Here is a 17580-nt window from a genome sequence, read left to right on the forward strand (position 1 = left end):
CGGGCCGCCTCCCGCCGCCGCCATGGCCACGGCCACGGCCACGCCCCCCGGCGGGACGGGACGGGACGGCCGCTCTGCACACGGCCCCTTCCCTCCCGGGGCAGACGTATCTCTGTGACGTCACCCGGAGCGGCCTGCTCCCCCCGCGGGCGGCGGCGGCACCGCGGACAGGCGGCGTGCGCGCCCTTTCCCCGCAGCTCCTCTCCGCCCCTGGGCGGCAGCGCGCATGCCCCGGCGGCCTGCGGCGGCCGGGAGGAGGCGGAGGCGGAGCCGGCGGGCGGGCACGGCTCCCTCCTCCTCCTCCTCCTCCCCTCCTTCCCCCTCCCCGCCTCCCTCCCTCCTGCGTCTTCCCGCCGCCCGCCCACCGCGCACGGCGCGTCTCGCTTCGCGCCGCCGCCGAAACGGCCGCCGCTACTGCTGCGGGAACAAAGGAGGGAAGCGGCGGCGGCGGTGCCGCCAGCTCCGCGCCCCGCGCTCCCCCGCCCTCCGCTCTTCCGACAGCCGTTCGGAGTCACCCGCGGCGCCTTCTGCGACACCGGCCGCGGGGTTTCTGGCCCCCGCCGGGAACAGGTAGGTGGGGGGCCACGGGCTGGGCTGGCCTCCCTAGGGCCCTCACGGCGGCGGGAGGTGTCCGGACGTCCCCCGCGGGCGGCCCCTCCGCCTCTCCCGGCGGCCTCCTCCCGCCCGGCACGGTGGGGAGGCCCCGGGCCAGGCTGGTGCGGAGCAGCGCCGGCGGCCAGACAATAAGGTTTCCCTGGCCGCCGCCGGCGGGGCCCTGGGGGCCGGCAGCGGCGCGGGGCCTGGCCTGGCGGTGTCCGGGCTGGGAGTGACTCAGGGGTTTGCGAGCAGCGGCCCGGCCCCGCCGCTTGGCTGCGCACCCCCGCCCGCCGGCGCTGCTCCTCAGCCCGGCAGCCTCCGGGTCTTTTGTGTTCCGGTGTCCTCGGCGGAGGAGGCGGGGGGACAATTAAGACGTACCGCGCTGCGGGCGCTTGGCAGCGGCTCCCCTTTTGTCTGACTCACCCGGCCGGGTTTCACCCTCCTCGGGAAGCGCCCGGTGTCGGTCCGCCTTCTCCGTATCGACCCCTCCGCCCCGCTGCCCCCGAGCGCGGCCGTGCAGGGGCGAGCGCCCCGAGCAGCCTCGGTGAACCCCCCTTCTGTTTTGTTTCTGTGTGTCTCTTGTTTAATTGTGGTCCCTCTTCGAGAGGAGGATGTTGAAGTAAATAAGTATTTAGGTCAGCAAGCCCATCGCTGACGCAGTTCCCGGGTTTTATGGTTGATTTCGGTGCATATTGGAGCCTTTATTTCCGTCGTTACGCTAAAATGTGGAAACGCCCGGCGGGAGCGGCGGGGCCTGCGGCAGGGAGCCGGGCTGTGCCCGCTGCTGCCGGGATGGCCCGGCCGTCGCCTCGGGGGCGGCTTAGGTGCGCGGCCTGGGTCGCTGACGGGATTGACGTTCCCCTCAGAGTTTGGCTGGTAACCGCGAGGATGAGCGGCGTGAATTGCTGTTGGGAGTTAACACGTTGAATAAAAGGTCTCCTGTTTGTGTCGGGGGGTCCCAAGGCTAAGCTGGAGCATCCCTGACGTTAAGACCTCCCCTGATGGTGGTAGAACAAGACCTTTTTTTAATTGTCTTTTTTTTTTTTCTGCCCCCGAAGGGGAACAGCTGGGTTTAACCACCCACCCTCAAGGTCGCGGGGCGCACTTGAGAAGCGGTGGCCGCCCGCTAGGCCCCCGATCACACCCAGCCGTCCTCCGTGCGCGCCGCGAACTGGCGGCGAAAATGGCTGTTGGGAGATGACGGGTTGGTGATGCTGCATTTTCTGGATTGAGTTTCAGCATCCGCACTCCCCGCTCCCCCCTGGAAGGAACGGATAATCGGATTTCGCCGCCGCCTCCTCCCGCCGCAGGCGTGCCGGGGCCCGGTGGATCGCGCAGGAGCCGGCAGCCTGCGGTAGATATAAATAGGAGCTGATTTCAGAGGGCCGGTGGCGGCGGCGGAGCGCCCCGGCCCCCTGCGCCCGTCACGTCGCAGCCGTCTGACAGGCGGAAGCGCAAGCCCTTGCCCATGTGACGGGCGGGCCCGGCCGGCGGCGGGCAGCCGCTTCTCTGGGGAAGCGGGACCGAGCTGGTAAGGAAGGGTTTAGCTGCCTGCCGGTACGCCCGGGGGGAAGGCTGCGGTAGCAGGGCCAGCCGGCGTGAGGGCACGGCAGCCGGTTTACAACGGGCGGTAGGCGCTTCTAGGAGGGACGGAGGTGACACCCGGGGCGCTTTCCAGAGCCTGGAAAGGCACGGCTGCTTAAGCGTTGGATAACAACGACTTGACCTTTCAATCGGGGGCATGAATTTCAAGTAGTGGAAGAATGTGCTGACAAAGGAGCTGCGGAGATTGGTTTGTAGTACGCTAATACTGTCGTTAGCACCTAAAGCTAGATTTAGTAAGTGGAGAAACGTGTTCGCAGCACGCTGATTTGGAAGTGGAGCAAGTCAGTTGAGAGGTTGGTGGTGGCAGCGTGTTTGATAGCACTTTGAGCTTACCTGCTTAATAAAAGGACAGAAATACAATCTTTATTTGTATTATATAGACATAAGCCTACATTACAGGTGACAAGACTTTTTAGGTTTCTCTAGGTGCGTGGTGGTTTCTTCTGACTCACTTGACTGTGTATGGTTGTAAAACGTCATCAGGGCAAGCGTGAAGCTGTTTGGTAGTCCTGAAAGGAAGCTATTTATTCCTGGAAGGTATTATCAGGGCATAAACAATGCAACTATTTATACCTGGAAAATGAGGTCCCGTGACCACCAGCAGGCAAGTAGATGCATTTTGCTTGTTTACTTTCTCCTGCTCTTGGTTTACTTTGATCACAGAAATGTAGTTTTACTAGCCAAAGGTAGCTGTCAGTTGCAGTTGTCGTACTAGTGGAATGTAAGTTTGCTACTTGCAATGTGGGATTTCTTCATTAAAAGCGATATTTCTCTGTACACTGTACTGAATTTGCTTTCTGTATTTTTGACTTCTCACAGGCATCAGCAGCCAAGTATCTCTTACTGTGACTCTTCCTGAATAGGACAACAGCAATCTAGATATTACATTAAAATCTCTCCAGGTGCCATGCACAGTGCTTCTACTAAATTTAAATTTGGAGAGGACAAATGCAATATTCTTATGTGTCCTCAATTTGTAGCAGATTGCTTGATTACTGTGTTCTAGTTTTATTGCCCTTGGGAGTCAAGGATTTGGTTGCTGTTCAATTTTTCTACTAACCTTGCTTTGCCAGAGGTTAACCAGCAGTGAAGGTGAAGTATTTTTATTCCTAACTTCTGCAGTTCTTGGAAGAGAGTTAGCAGTGTCTGCCTTTGGGAGGCTCAGAAGTCTTCCCATAAATTTAGTGAGATAAAGCATTTAACTGGCTCCTTCTAAAAAAATAAAAATGTGTAGGCTGTGTAATAGAAGATATTCAGCAGGTCAAAGTTGTTAATTGTGTTTCTCTTTGAAGATTCTCGGTTGAAGGGCTCGTTGTACACATGTTGTTGCCAGTTAGTACTCAGTATCAGGTTTCATGCAAGATTTAAGCAGTGTTCACGGCTTTGTTTTGGAAACTCCTAAAGATAGGAATACAGAGTCTAAATGGCTGCTGCCAATACTTAAGGGATTTTTATTGTTCTGTTTGACAAATGTATTGTGAGAGCAGGAACTGCTAATAGTGGAATTAGCATCAGAATGATGCAAGATCAACGTTGCTGAAAAAGTGGGGCTCTTCTGCTGGAGCAGGGGAAAAAATAAGCTATGTTATTTGTCAGAACTATTTAGTAAATGTGAACTTGGTCTTGCTTATTCTGCATGTCTCTGTTAGTGCTCAGAGGTTGGTAATAAAGGGCTTTTTTGGCTGTCAAATTGAATTTGTTCATAAGCTGCCCATGCAACTCGGTGGCCAACAAGTACATCATTTCTCAGTATTAGTAAGATGACGCTTTTTCTTCTCTTAAAGGTTCATAATGATGTTACTTAGCAATACAATTGCAGTATTAAATGGTATATGAACATCCATATAGCCCTCTTTAAGAATGCTGATATCACTTTTGAGGGGCGGGGTGAGCAGACGTACTTTAATTCGATAACTCAGTAATTGATTTGGTGACGTGCCAGCTCCTAATGCAGTTCTTGGTTTTATTTACAGCATCGAGATGACTCAGGAGACAAACCAGACCCCAGGGCCCATGCTTTGTAGTACAGGATGTGGATTTTATGGAAATCCTAGGACAAATGGGATGTGTTCTGTTTGCTACAAAGAGCATCTTCAGCGACAGCAGAATAGTGGTAGAATCAGCCCAATGGGTAAGAGTGTGTGATGGGTTTGGGTTTTTTCTGTGTTTTGTTTGTGGTTTGTTTTTTTTTTTAAATAAAACATGTAAAAGATAAGGAGGAATCCCAGAACGTTTTTCAGGAGATCTTCTGAAAGCTGTGTACTATATCAGTGACTATCAAAGAGAATACTACTTTAAATTGTAGTAAAGATAAAAGTACATTTCTGTGTAATGTGTTCTGGTCTGCTTGGCATTCAGCCATAATTTGCTTTCCCACTTAGCCTCCTCTTTTAGCATGTTCTTATACAAATCTGTGTTTTGGTAGTTAACAGTATAGCTTGTCTTTTAGTAAGAAGTAATATGCAGTAGCAGTGAAGATTGTGTACAGCTGTGAACTGTCTGCATACAAGACTATTTGACTAACATGTATTCCACAATCTGTTCATAACTAACTTGTCAGATTCTTGTTATATAGGAACAGCCAGTGGTTCAAACAGTCCTACCTCAGACTCTGCATCTGTACAGAGAGCAGACACTAACTTAAACAACTGTGAAGGTGCTGCTGGCAGCACATCTGAAAAATCAAGGTAAGATGAAGGTATTACTTTAAAGTTTGAGTGAGCTGTGAGTGTGCAGCAAGTTGGACTGCAGCAATCCTGCACTATTGCAGTGAGTTTCTGTGGAGGAAAAAGGGTCAGTCTACCTGGCAGTGCTTTATGAATCTGTGTAAATAAGAACTGATTAAAATATTTGGCATTGGACTGCTACATTTAAAAGTATGTTTTTGATTTTTCTGGAGAAATATTTTCTACAGATTTGCCGGTTTTCTTCTAGGGAAACTAAAATAGAGTAAAACGTGTTTCGAAGATAGTAGAGGTCAGGAATGTGTATCAGTAGTAATTGAATGGGTAGCTTATTAATGGGTCTAGAGAGTTTAAGCTTTTATTATGCATGCACAACTAATGTAAATTACATGTTTCACTGTACTTAAACAGAAATGTGCCTGTTGCCGCTTTGCCTGTAACACAGCAAATGACAGAAATGAGCATTTCAAGAGACGAAAAAGTAACGCCGAAAAAAGAGGCTGAGCCAGGTATGTTCACAGAGTAAAACAGTACAAGTGGTGACTTAATGGAAGCTGTCGGTTTGTTTACTTTATGAGTAGGCATCCTCTGTTGTGGTGATGATCTTGAAGAACTGTTAAGATGATTGTTAAGGCCGCTTTTTGAGTACTCTCTCTTCAGAATCAAGAAGGACTAGTACCACAATAGAGTTAAGATGCTTATTCAATGTTGGTAAAAAAAAAATGAAAAAAATGACACCTGTGAGAGTGGTTTTGGCTCCCAAACCTTTATTTTTAAAAGTAAGGCACTCTAAAATTGCATTTGGACAAGGTGTCAGTTTTGAAGTAAAAATGTTGAGATTTCTTTATATTATCTAGCAGTACAATTCCAGCTGACTCATGGCAATTGAAATGGCCATGAGTGTGTTTGGAGAATGGAGCTCTTAAATTCCATTCTACAGAGGAGTGAGGCTTTTAGGGAGGGAATACTTGGTTTAAAAGTACTAAAAAAAGCTGTTTAGGGTTTCTGAACTAATTGAGTAATTGGTAGATATAACCAAAGCATTGTTCCACACGTGTAGGATACTTGCAACCTGAATTTTGCTGGGTGTGAATTGTGAATTAAAAATTTTATTCTTGTACTGGAAGGTTGTAGCTGTAGTAGATAAACTGTTTCTTGGAGGGAGGCAGAGAGGGACATCTTTCTCAACTACAACTAGTGAGTGACTGAATTCATATAAATTTGTTCCAATGGATATCTTAACACATTTGTTCCATACTTAAACATATCCACACTTTTTTAATTTAACAATTCTGGAACAGTCTTAAACCACTGAAAGCTGATGTTTAGTAGGAAGTCTGTTCACTCAAGCTGAAGATAAATTTCATTTTTTCAGTTTTGGAGTCAGTGAGATGAAAATTAGAGAAGATACTACTCAGCACTGTATAAAAGTGATTTTTATCTAGATATATCTTTGCCAGCAAAGACTACTCTAACAGCTGGTATTCAATTGCTGAGTATTTGTACAGAGGATTTTATTATTGCATAACTCATGCTAAGTCAAGATTCTGTGACATGAACTAAAGTACAGTTATACAATATGTTGGGTTTTTCATTATGTATAGACTGAGAAGAGATTTGTGCAAGTATTAATTTCCTGTAACTGATGCAATCTGAAGAGGCTTTCCGTATGTAACTGAGAAATAGTTTAGACTTTGCTACAATAGTAATTATAAACCCATCTTGCCTTGTTATGAATTCTTACCTGAAATGTGGCAGGCAGGAAAGAGGAATATATAAAATGGTGGCAGTGGTAGAGTAATACTCTTATTAGAAGTGCCAGTAGGAGTTTGTGACTTTGCCAAGTGTAAAGGACAATCTTCAGTTATTGCTGACATATTAGCTGTTTTTCAGGTACTGTGGGTGAACTGTATGATAGTGTCACACAGCACTCCAGTGATGAACATAGGGGAAAAAATCCAAAAGCAGCTCAAGATACTTATGTATTGTTGTAAATAATCTCACTGGTTGAAACCAGTAAAAGCTGTCAAAAGCTTGTGTAGAGAACACTGGAAAAACTACCACAGAAATTGTGTCTGGAAAAAACTTGTGGCAACAAAACTGCCTTCCTGAGTACATACCTGTAGATTTGTGAGACAGCCTCAGCTACTCTAGACCCTGAGTTCCCTTTTAAGTGTTATAGTTGTAGACAGCATAGGATAGTGTCCTTAACATACAATTCTTAGGGTTTGTTGGACATCTGAAATAAACAGTGTTGGCTGTATTCAGTAGTATGTTGATCTCTGTTGCAGGCAAGAGAAGCTGGCCTAGACTTTTTATAAAAATCCTTGTTGTGTCTGGACTGGTTGCATTTTTTTCCTCTTTCTTTTTCCAGCAGTATCCAATATGTGTTGGTCTCCCCTCTCAGTGAGGAACTGAAACAAAGGTACATAAATCAGATTGTGCCTCATAACAACAAAGCTCATACTTTCTATGAGGTGTAATTATCTAAGATAATGCCACAGTCATGGAGTTGCTAATAAAAACCCAGTCCAGTTGTAAGCACAGTTTGACCCTAGCAACTGCATTTCATAACCATAGTAACAAATTACAAATAAACAATGTAGCTGTTAAGCAAAGCATCTTGCTCTCCTTTTTTAATGTCTTCAACAGTATGAAGTCGCATTTTCTTCTGCCAGATTTTCATTAGTAAATGAAGTTTTGGATATTCCCCTTACAAGCCAGGAAGTTAAAAATAGAATTGCATCAGGTCAACTGATTGGTTTATTTTTTAGCAGTCTGTAGCATAAAGTTATACTTGTTTGCTGTTGAAATTGAAGCAACTGACTGGAGAAAGTGGTGATGTTGAGAACAATGAAACAATGAAGCTTAACAGTCTTATTTTTCTTGATTTTTTTGTTTGCTTTTTTTTCCTTTGCAAAGTTTGAGGTTGCAATGTAGATTCTCATCCAAAACAAATCCAGTGCTAAGAAAATTGTATCTTAACGTTTGAAGGAAGAAAGACATGATGGATGTAACTAACCTAGTTGGTTGTAATTCATATGTCTAATGTGCTATGTTTTCTTGTGACTTGTAATTCTGTAGTTCAACTTACTTGTTCATTGCAATTTTATAATTGAAAAGTGGCATGTGTTCAGTGCAGTTGTATGGTCTGAAATGCTCGTAAGTCAGAGAAATCTAAAGGCTAGAAATCTAAATCTAATCTAAATCTAAAGAAATCTAAATGTCCAAACTGATGAGGGGGGGACTATTTACAAAACACTTTTTAGAGGATTTTGATAAGCTTTTACACTTCTTAAGGACTGAATTCTATGCAGTCTTGACCAAAACCAGACTATACCCAAAGCATTGTAGAAATATTCGTAATTGCTTTTTTTCCTGTGCAGAGTTGCAGGAATTAAATGCAAAAGCCAGCAAACTCTTTTCCTTTCCTTGTGTTACACTATGAGAGCAATATATCTAGCAAGTTGGTGAGGCATAGTGGAGCCTTTCCTGAAGGGTTTTTTTAGCAGGTATTCAAAGGGAAATAAAAGATCTATACAAGAAAGAATTGAGTTACATAGTAACCACCAAAAATAAACTGTTTTGAAAAACAAGTATGTTTAAACAATAATATTGTTTCAAGTGACAACATGTTTTTAGCATTTTCTTGAGGTTTTGTAGGTCATTACCTTGCTGAATGATGAGCCTCCAGTCAGGTCTGTCATTGTTTCCAGATGTAATTAGTCTCAGCATGAATATCAGAGGCAGGGGGGGTGGGGGGGATGTTACTGGTTGGTTTTGTTTGGTGTTTTTTTTTTAAACCCAGTAATAGCTCTGTTTTAGGGAGTAGTGTGAAGTGTGATTAGCTATCATTTTGTGAAGCCACACCTGCAGAGTAGCACTGCTTTTAAAGAAAGTGAACCAGAAATTGAACTGATTATGGTCTTGTGTAAATTACATGTTAAAATACCCAAATACTGTTAACTTACTGTATAATTCCGTCCACATTGTAGCTTACTCTTCTTGTTCCTGAATTAATCAGCTTCAGAAGACAGCAGGCAGTGATGGTGGTCTCCTGGCGTTCTACCAGGCCAATATGATAGTTATTTTACAGCTGTCCTGCATTCAGGTTGAGACCCTGTTATGGGTTACCTTCAGTTATACTGTAGATGGAACCAGTGTGTTTTACCTGTGATGCGTACGTTGTGTCCCAGGTAATACTGTGAGTAACATGCCAAGTAGATAGCTAGCTTATGAGATATGGTAGGCTCAAGATGGTAACTACATGATATTCCTTAGATCTTGTTGCAATGAGTGCCTTGTTAATTCTGATTTGTTTTCACACATGGCTATAGTATTTAAACTATGTTGCTCTCTGTAGACAGTTCCTTTGTGGCTGTTGGTAAAATTGTCTAACAACGCTGTCTTGTGTTGAAAATAATTGGCTCGTCTTCATGTTTCCCATGTCAAGTCTTCATGGTGACCAAACTAAACCATATTTCTGTGTGATAGTGAAACTGGGGTATCTTTACATTGTATTAATGTAACAGTAATAGATACTCAATATGCTGAGTTGCGCATGTGGGAGATGAGTTGCATGCTGCAGAACATTTCTATTCCTTTTCTTTGGCATGAAATTAAACATGATGGAAGTTTATTCTGCAGCCTTTCATCATGAGCACTTTGGCATAGCAGTTGTACCTCCTGAAAAGTGAAGTATTTATACTCAGGAAGCTTGATAAAGCATAATGAGTACTGTCCATCTTTTCAGACTAAAATTTTATAGAAAAGTCCATTGTGTTAATATGCAATATAAGGATTGCACAATCTCTAGTACGGCTTTCTGCTCCAGTACTGCAGAAGTGCAGTCTAATGTCTTTCTGATGACTTCTGACTTAACATTTTTTCTCTTTCTATTTTAATTTTACCCATTCTTCCATGGTGGGAGTTGGGGATTAACTACACCAAGCCAGAATGCTTAAATAATTTTTTTTTAATGCTTTCAAGACTTCGCTCCACTGGTATGCTTGCCATTTAATAGTACCTTGAAAGTAAGGCAGTTTAAGCTGTGGGGATCTTGATAATTTTTGTTTAGACAGAGAAGCTTTTGAAAACTTGGTGTTACTGCGGTAGACCTTTCTTGTCATTTTATATGATATAGGACAAGTTAAAAGTAATACTGCTTTACTTTCATCAGGTTTTGTTCAGCTGAAACATTGGATTCATTCCTCTCCAGTGTGAAATTTCAGTAGAAAAATACCTACAGTAGGCATGCTCTTTTGCAGCTGCCACACTGGTTTGTATAAGGAAAACTACTGTCAGTTTTGAAAATCCTGTAAGTCCCACGTAGTCACTGTGGCTTAATACTTTGGGGTCTGGGAGGAGTTTTGTGCATTTTGTAGGACCTTTCTGTGTATAGGTTGAGTAACTGTTATGCTGTGGCATGTGACTAACTTCTTTCACCAGTGGCCTTCCTGTTCCCACATGCCTTCTGTAAAGATGCATCTTCAGACTACGTGTGAAGGAAATTTTCCCAAAGTCATGATGCAATGCCTGTATTTGTGTGGGGTTTTTTTCAGGCATATCTCCAATACTAGGATTATGTTAGTCTTTTTCCTAGCAGAGCAGTGGTGGTCTTCCTTGTTGTGCCTGATAGTAATGCATCTTACAGCACCTACACTTAAGACCAAAATAATAGTAAAGGCTTGCCCAGTTATGAAAATCTGTTGCTCCGAAGCTTTTTGGCCTTGTAATAGGAGAACTGGAAAGTAAACCTGATCAGGGTAACCTCTTCAGCCAAAGGTTGGGAAGGGAAGTTACCAAGGTGATAGAGAAGGGTACATGCCAACAGGAACTCTGTTAAGGTGCTAAAACCTTTGGTTTAGTGGTAGGGGATTTGCTTCGCCTGAACACTGTTACTGAAGAAGCAGGTTTACAGGTACCAGTAACCACTGTTTTCTGACTTTCAGCATTTGTTCAGTTATTCATTCCATGGTGATCACACAGCAATCAGAGCACTTTGATGATTAACACCGTGTGACTTCTGGCATAAAATTAATTTAATATATTAAAGGCTGGAATTGTACTTGCCTGGTTGGATTTGGCTTCTGTGCTAAAAGAAGCCTTTTGTGACAAGCAGTTGTCAAGATAGTATCTGATGAATTTATATTGGTGCCTGATGTCATGGCAGAACAACTACTAACTTAGGGTATTTTTCATCTAAGCCACGAGTTGATGAAAAAGGGGTTTTGTTGTGAGCTTAAGTAAGGGGCAGGGTAGACAGCTTTGCCTCCATCCTAGCCATTGCTCAGAAGCACATTTATGAAGGTTTAACGTGATAAAAAGTCATCATCAGACTTAACTCTGGTGTAAAATAGGAGGAGAATCCTTTATTCATGGAGAGTAATAAATTGAACATTTTAATTTGGATTTAGGGCCCTATGTCCTATCTTGTCTTGGGACCTTTTAGTGCCTATTACTGCATGTTGTGGACTGCTTTTCCTTCTTGGAACATGTTTTAGTTGTGGGGAAAGGATCCTGTTCAGCAGCTCTTTCAGGAAATGTGCCTCTACAGTTTCTTAAGATCACTTTCCAGTTCCATTTTCCCTTAGATTAATTTGTTCTCAGTGCCTTCATTTTGTGGTAGAGTTATCTACTAGATTATCTCTTTGCCTTGGTGGTTCCTGGGAAGTTGCTGTTTCCACTTTTGCTTCCTTGTCGGCATGTTAGGCAGTGATAAAGGTTGCTCCTCTTCTTGTTTTCATGTTCTCTTAGTGCATGTTGTGAGTGACTTCAATTTCAGGTTACTGATTTACCCCTTCTTCTGCATTTTCTTTTCCATCTGATTGAAACAGCATGCATGCTCTCAGGGTTTGTCTTTATAGGTTGGTTCTGATGCAGATGAAGCTTCCCCCTGGCTAGCTATACACCAAACTGCAAAGTCTGAGCATTTCTGATTCCTCTTTTTCATCTGCCATGGCTTATGATTAGCATTTCATTCTTAAACAAATTAGCAATATAACAAACCCAAAAGGAGTTTGACCATGCTTTTTGGGAGGTGTTTGGCCTTTGTTTTTTTTAAGGCTGATGGCTGTTAGCCAAGGTGTGTGGTATCCAACAGGTTTACACTGTGATATCGCTGGGTTTTAACCTGATTTTTGGTCACAACCTCTCAAATAGATTAACTGATACCGAACACTGCTTTCCTTGGGACTTAAAGACATTCACAGGATCATATCTGTTCATCTAGAAAACATTAATCAAGATAAAGAACTTTGTTTTCTCAAAAAAACAAAAGCAGCAGAAATTACTCCAAAGAGTTCCAATAGCAGTAGTGATTGTAGTGTTAGCGTCGTAGTAGTTTTCTTATCCCCTCAGACTTTGCAGAATAGCACTGAGACTGAACTTCCCAAATTTTTTGAAAAAGATCTATGCAAGGTGACAAAAAATAAAGGTAGTAAATGGCCTTAGTCGTTCATTAGGACTGTTGCTATAATGTGTAAGTAAAGTAAAAGAAAATATTAGGAACCATTGTTTTACTGCACAAAATTTTTTTGTGATGAGCACTGAAGATTCCTTGCTACCTCTGAGAGCTTGTCACTTTTAAATCTTGTGTAGATTATGAAGTTCTGACTAGGGGCTGTCTTGTACGGTGAGGCTTTCTAGCTGTTAGTGGTAAAAGTGAGCTTGTTTTTGGAATACCTATGAACATGGTAATGCAAACACAATTTTAAAAAAACAAGTCTGAAGAGTAAAGATAGAAAAGCAGTCAACTTTTTTTCATGTCTGGAAAAAACCCACCCCACTTTTCACAGGATGCACTAATTACTGATCCAGAAGAATCTTAACCAACAAATCCTATTTGTGTGCATAAAGTTGATTACAAATAAGTCCTTAAAGCTTATATACTCCATTTATTCTGGAATGTGTTTTGTAGTTTGTTCTATTTTAGAACAATAGATGACATCATACAGCTGGGAGTGTACAAGAAGCAGGTGTTAGTTGTGTACAAACACACCTCTCAGCTTTCCTTTGTTTCAGTTTGGATATAAAGAATATATTTTGTAAAAAAAAAAAAAATTGATCGAAAAAATACATTTTTTGACAAAATTAACAGATTCAGAAGTTCACAGAAGGACACATTTTTATCCTTCAGAGAACTTAAGTGAAAGGTGGCTCAAGTTTGTGTGAAGGTGTTCATGACAGAGGCAATTGAAAAATGACTCATTTTGACTATACCTGCCTGAACATTAAAGCTGAATACAGTACAAAAATACTGATACTCAATGTAAATCTGCACTTCGTTGTTTAAATTACTGAAAGTGTCAAAAACATGAGGGCTGTCTTGAACTGTGTGTGTTTTGTAGCTCTGTTCTGGATCTGTCACAGAATCAGTAGCTTGCTACCTGCTGTCGTGGTGGACTGGTTTAGGCATCTGACTTCGCAAGTGTGGTGGCAAAGTAACCCAGTACTATGATAGTAACATATAATTGAATTTTTTTGTTTCAAAAATATGTTCCTATTAATTATTCTCTACAGCTGTGGCAATATTACTGTTTTAGATTAAATGTTACTTGATCATATTATTTTTTTAAAATACTAAATGTGTACATGGAACTTCTGGGGTTGCTTTCCAAGCCCTTAACATCTGTATAGGTGTAACGAATAAGTGCCTTGTATTTTCTAGCTGGTGGAACTGTGGGGCAAATCTGATTATCTTGTGTAGAGCCAAAAGGGAAGACTAGAGTACCTAAAAATCCTTATTTCTGATTTACATTTTTGTAGACTAGTCTATGTAGTACTTCCAGCAACAAAGATCAGGGTCTTAGTAGGGGGAATTAATCCTTAAGAAATACATGCATGCTAGTGAAGTCAAGAAAAGGAAATTTAACCTTTATTTCCTTTGCTTGCTTTAACAGTTGTTACTCAACCAAGCCCATCGGTTTCTCAGCCTAGTACTTCACAGAGTGAAGAGAGAGCTCCTGAACTGCCCAAACCAAAGAAGAACAGATGTTTCATGTGCAGAAAGAAGGTTGGCCTTACAGGTGCGAGAATACTTTGTCAATTTTGAACAGATCTGTATGATTACTTGCCTCTTGCCAGATTAAACTTGATGAAATATCTGTACCATTAAAGTTGTTTGCTTCTTCAGAATCCAAACAACTTAGTACAGTTGCTCATTGTTCTTACTCTGTATGTCAGAGTAGACAAACATATCCCCTTTGTACTGACTAAGACCTTAACTTGCACCTTAATTAAATATGAAGCTTCCTAGTGATGTTGCTTCTTTTTCTATGTACAGGATTTGACTGCCGATGTGGAAACTTATTTTGTGGACTTCACCGTTACTCTGACAAGCATAACTGCCCTTACGATTACAAAGCAGAAGCTGCAGCAAAAATCAGGAAAGAGAATCCAGTTGTGGTGGCTGAAAAAATCCAGAGAATATAAATTAAGCTGCTTGCAAAAAGACTGACTGACTTTTTGTTTTGTTTTTAATATAACATAGGAAAACATGAAAGAGCAGGTGCATGGCCATTTTCCTTTGTTCTCCAAAGTTTTACTTTTAGTCTTGTCTGTCTTAATGATATTTCAGAAAGTTTGAGTGTTTGTTACAGGCAGGATTGGATTGATACAGCCCTTGAAAATATATATGCCCTCCCCAGAATATAATTGGATGATCAGAAACCTGCACAGGAATGCATATGCACAAAGGAGAGACTTTCTAGTTCACATGTGCCAAACAGATGTATGCTATCTGCATGTTTGCAGCAGATCTGCCTTTTGAAAAGTGTTTGAGGTATATAATCTTCGGCTAGTGTTACGTGCCTGTTATGGAGAAGGATACATCAAAAATGTTGGCAGTCTACTTTTATCACTTAAAATCTCATTCTAAGTTTAGTTTCCACACTCCCATTGTTTTCCAGCAGAATGTAAGCTATGTAGAAAGGTCCACCATCCCAGTAAGATGAGTGTTGGTGCCGTATTTAGGAAAGTCACTTACCAGTTGCATTGAGGAACAGGAAAAAATCAGATACGTATGAGAACAACACTGCTTCAGAAACAATTACATTAACTTTAAAATAATGAAAATAGGTTCCCAAAGGAAATGTCCTGCTAGGAACTTATGAACTGGCCTGCAACAGAGTTGTCTGCTTTTCCTTGCATAGCTAAAAATGTTGTGTAGCACAATACTGTACGATTGGTTTACAGAAAAAGTTAACATTTGTTTTCATACATACCACAGCAGCTCTATCAAGCAACATGTCTGAATAAGTTGCTGAAGTATTAGAGCAGTTTATTATTCATACACTACTTATGTTCTATGTGTTCTGAGTTCAAAAAGAATATTAGGAGTTAATTTTTTCTAATTTTAAATGTAACAGTTTCACCGTTCTGCATGGAAAACCATACCCAACGTGGCTACTATAGACTTAAGTGGTAGCTGGAACCACTCTTGGAGGGCTGCTTTATCATTTTTAATTGTACTTGGGTGTAGGACTGTAGTGTTCTTGGGTGTATTGCATGGGCTGCATTATCTACAGCATTGTACAATAACAACTCTAGAAAAGGCAGTATACTTCACTGATGCTTGTCTGGTAATATCACTTCTGTGTTATAATGGAAGGGGTTTTTGTGATGTATGAAACTTGTGTTTTTTTATATAAAACAAGTACAGTTTAGACTAGTGTTGTGGTAATGCCTGTTCTCATCTGTAAATAGTTACGTATGTACACAAGGCGCTACTCCTGACCTTTCGATTTTTATTGCAGTGTTCAGTCTTAGTTTTTACTTCACTATTAAAAGCATCAGGTTTTTGCTTCTAACTTTGTTCTCCTGAGTTATTAGATATGCAAACATGTACAGATAGTTCATATTTATGTATTGCACATAATCATGCTACCCAGCATCTATGCTATATTGTATTATGTAAATAATAAAAATCATGTACAGAAGGAAATACTTCCTTTTGTGATAGTTCATTGATTTTAGTTATTTCTGTAATCAGAAGGGGACCTTGCAGAGGTTGACCTATGAAGTTAGTACTAAGTTCTTCTGGATGTTTAGGTCTGCCTACGTCCTTATTTCTTACGTGGATATACCTACTTCTTTTAAGATAACTTTCCTGAGCAGCTGGAATACGGATAACTACTTGATGCTGTCAAACAACAGTGTGCATAAGGGGAGCAAAGGAAAGTATTAGCAATGAACTCCAAAGGCCTTTTCTTCTGCCCACAAAACTTAATTCTAGTGCATCTGTTATAACAGAGCAAATACACTGACTACACCATTCTGTCCACATCTTCACCAGCAGACCTGGGCAGACTTATTGTCAAGATCTGTATTCAAATACGGATGTTAAATATGCCACATTTATCCTTTCCAGTGAGAAGGACAGAGCACACAGCACATGTTGCCTTGGAGGAAGACTTCTTCACTGCTGGATAGCACATAAAAATTGCTTATATCAGAAATGGGTAATGTGCATCCCACCAGTCAGCTGATACATGCTAAGTTACTGCTACAGCCTCTGTATATGCCTCCAGTACGGGAACACAGGCATGCTTTGGGACTTTATTGTCCAGGATGAATTTTATGACTTAATCATGGAACTGCTTTAAAGCACCAAAATTACAATTTCTCTACCTTTTGTATTAAAGCAAAATCAGCTACTCCACTGCAGCATAAAGTGCTTTTCTCTTTTGTTTGTTGGTTGGTTTTTGTTTTTTTTTTTTTTTCCTTTTGAACCTGAGAGTGCTCTGCAACTGGATATTTGAGGAGAATGGATCTGGTTTTGATACTGTCGTGGGCAGAGAAGTGTTTTAGGACAGGTAATAGTTCTGATAGTGGTAGTTAATGATTATGATGGGCTCAATCTCTGCTTTTTCATCTGAACAAAGGCTGTACTTGAAGACTTGTTGAAATAATTGATCTCCATAGGTCTGTGGAGGAGAGCATGAAAAGAAAAATCTTTGTGTCCTGTAAAATCATGAACTGTATCATGTCTAAATTGCCCACAAGTGGGATATGAGCCTGTACTCAAAAGTAGGTATGCAAGCTCCACTGAGCTTTGTTCTTTTAGTAATTTGTATAGTGTCCTATAATCATTTAGGAGCCCTATTTCTGTTGAGGCTCACTGACCACTCAAAGAAGGGGAAGGTTGTTTACAAAGAGCAGATATTGAGGAGGTCTGAGGGGAGGAGGGGATGAGGTATTTAAATTAAGGTGCAAAGACTAAGAATGCAGGTGCAGAGTCTTTCAGATCCTGCTGCCCAACTTGGAGACTGGTACATATTCCTAAAATAAAGGGCTAACTCCCATAGCGCTGCCACTCAGTTTTAATACAGTGGTGTTAATTAAAATGCTTTGAGAAAGAATCCATTTTCTATAATGTCTAAATACGAGCCATTCATAAAGCTGCTGTTACTTGCTCTTTCAGTTTAATGTGACAAACAGCTACAAATAGTATATGCCTCTTCTAAGAAAGAAATATGACCGCTTCGCATGACGCTGATCCTCATTTGATGTTTGGCTGTTAGACTGAGATGATCTTTAACTTGTACATAAACACACTGTTCCGGGAAGAGTCTTCCTCTGTCCTGAACAAGTTTACCAAATGATGGGGACTTTTTTTAGTTAGGGAACAAAAAGGAACATACAAACAAATGAGTAAATCAAAGCAGCTAGGTGATTAAAAACTGTTTGGTAATCT

General features: G+C 41.8%; 1 protein-coding gene across 6 annotated transcripts; it reads left to right on the forward strand.

Moving 5' to 3' along the window:
- The first annotated feature begins 320 nt into the window (after positions 1-320).
- On the forward strand, positions 321-15828 carry ZFAND5 (zinc finger AN1-type containing 5). 6 transcript variants are annotated; one of them, XM_054809107.1, is made up of 6 exons: positions 321-570; positions 4176-4333; positions 4778-4889; positions 5298-5395; positions 13787-13912; positions 14170-15828. In XM_054809107.1, the coding sequence occupies exons 2-6, from the start codon at positions 4183-4185 to the stop codon at positions 14316-14318; spliced, it is 636 nt and encodes a 211-aa protein (XP_054665082.1). In that variant the 5' UTR covers positions 321-570; positions 4176-4182; the 3' UTR covers positions 14319-15828. The 6 variants fall into 6 exon arrangements, with proteins under 6 accessions (XP_054665082.1, XP_054665079.1, XP_054665080.1 ...); XM_054809104.1 differs by having other exon boundaries at positions 333-570; positions 4763-4889; XM_054809105.1 differs by lacking the exon at positions 321-570 and adding an exon at positions 596-2128 and having other exon boundaries at positions 4763-4889.
- The last annotated feature ends 1752 nt before the right edge of the window (positions 15829-17580 follow it).

The sequence above is a fragment of the Grus americana genome, chromosome Z (genome assembly GCF_028858705.1).
Source record: "Grus americana isolate bGruAme1 chromosome Z, bGruAme1.mat, whole genome shotgun sequence".
NCBI classification, from domain to species: domain Eukaryota; kingdom Metazoa; phylum Chordata; class Aves; order Gruiformes; family Gruidae; genus Grus; species Grus americana.

Coding starts and splice junctions, on each gene's coding strand:
- ZFAND5 (XM_054809104.1), top strand. CDS start 4,183: ATGACTCAGGAGACAAACCAGACCCCAGGGCCCATGCTTTGTAGTACA. Junction 4,334..4,762: donor TGGTAGAATCAGCCCAATGG/GTAAGAGTGTGT, acceptor CTAACTTGTCAG/ATTCTTGTTATATAGGAACA. Junction 13,913..14,169: donor AAAGAAGGTTGGCCTTACAG/GTGCGAGAATAC, acceptor TTCTATGTACAG/GATTTGACTGCCGATGTGGA.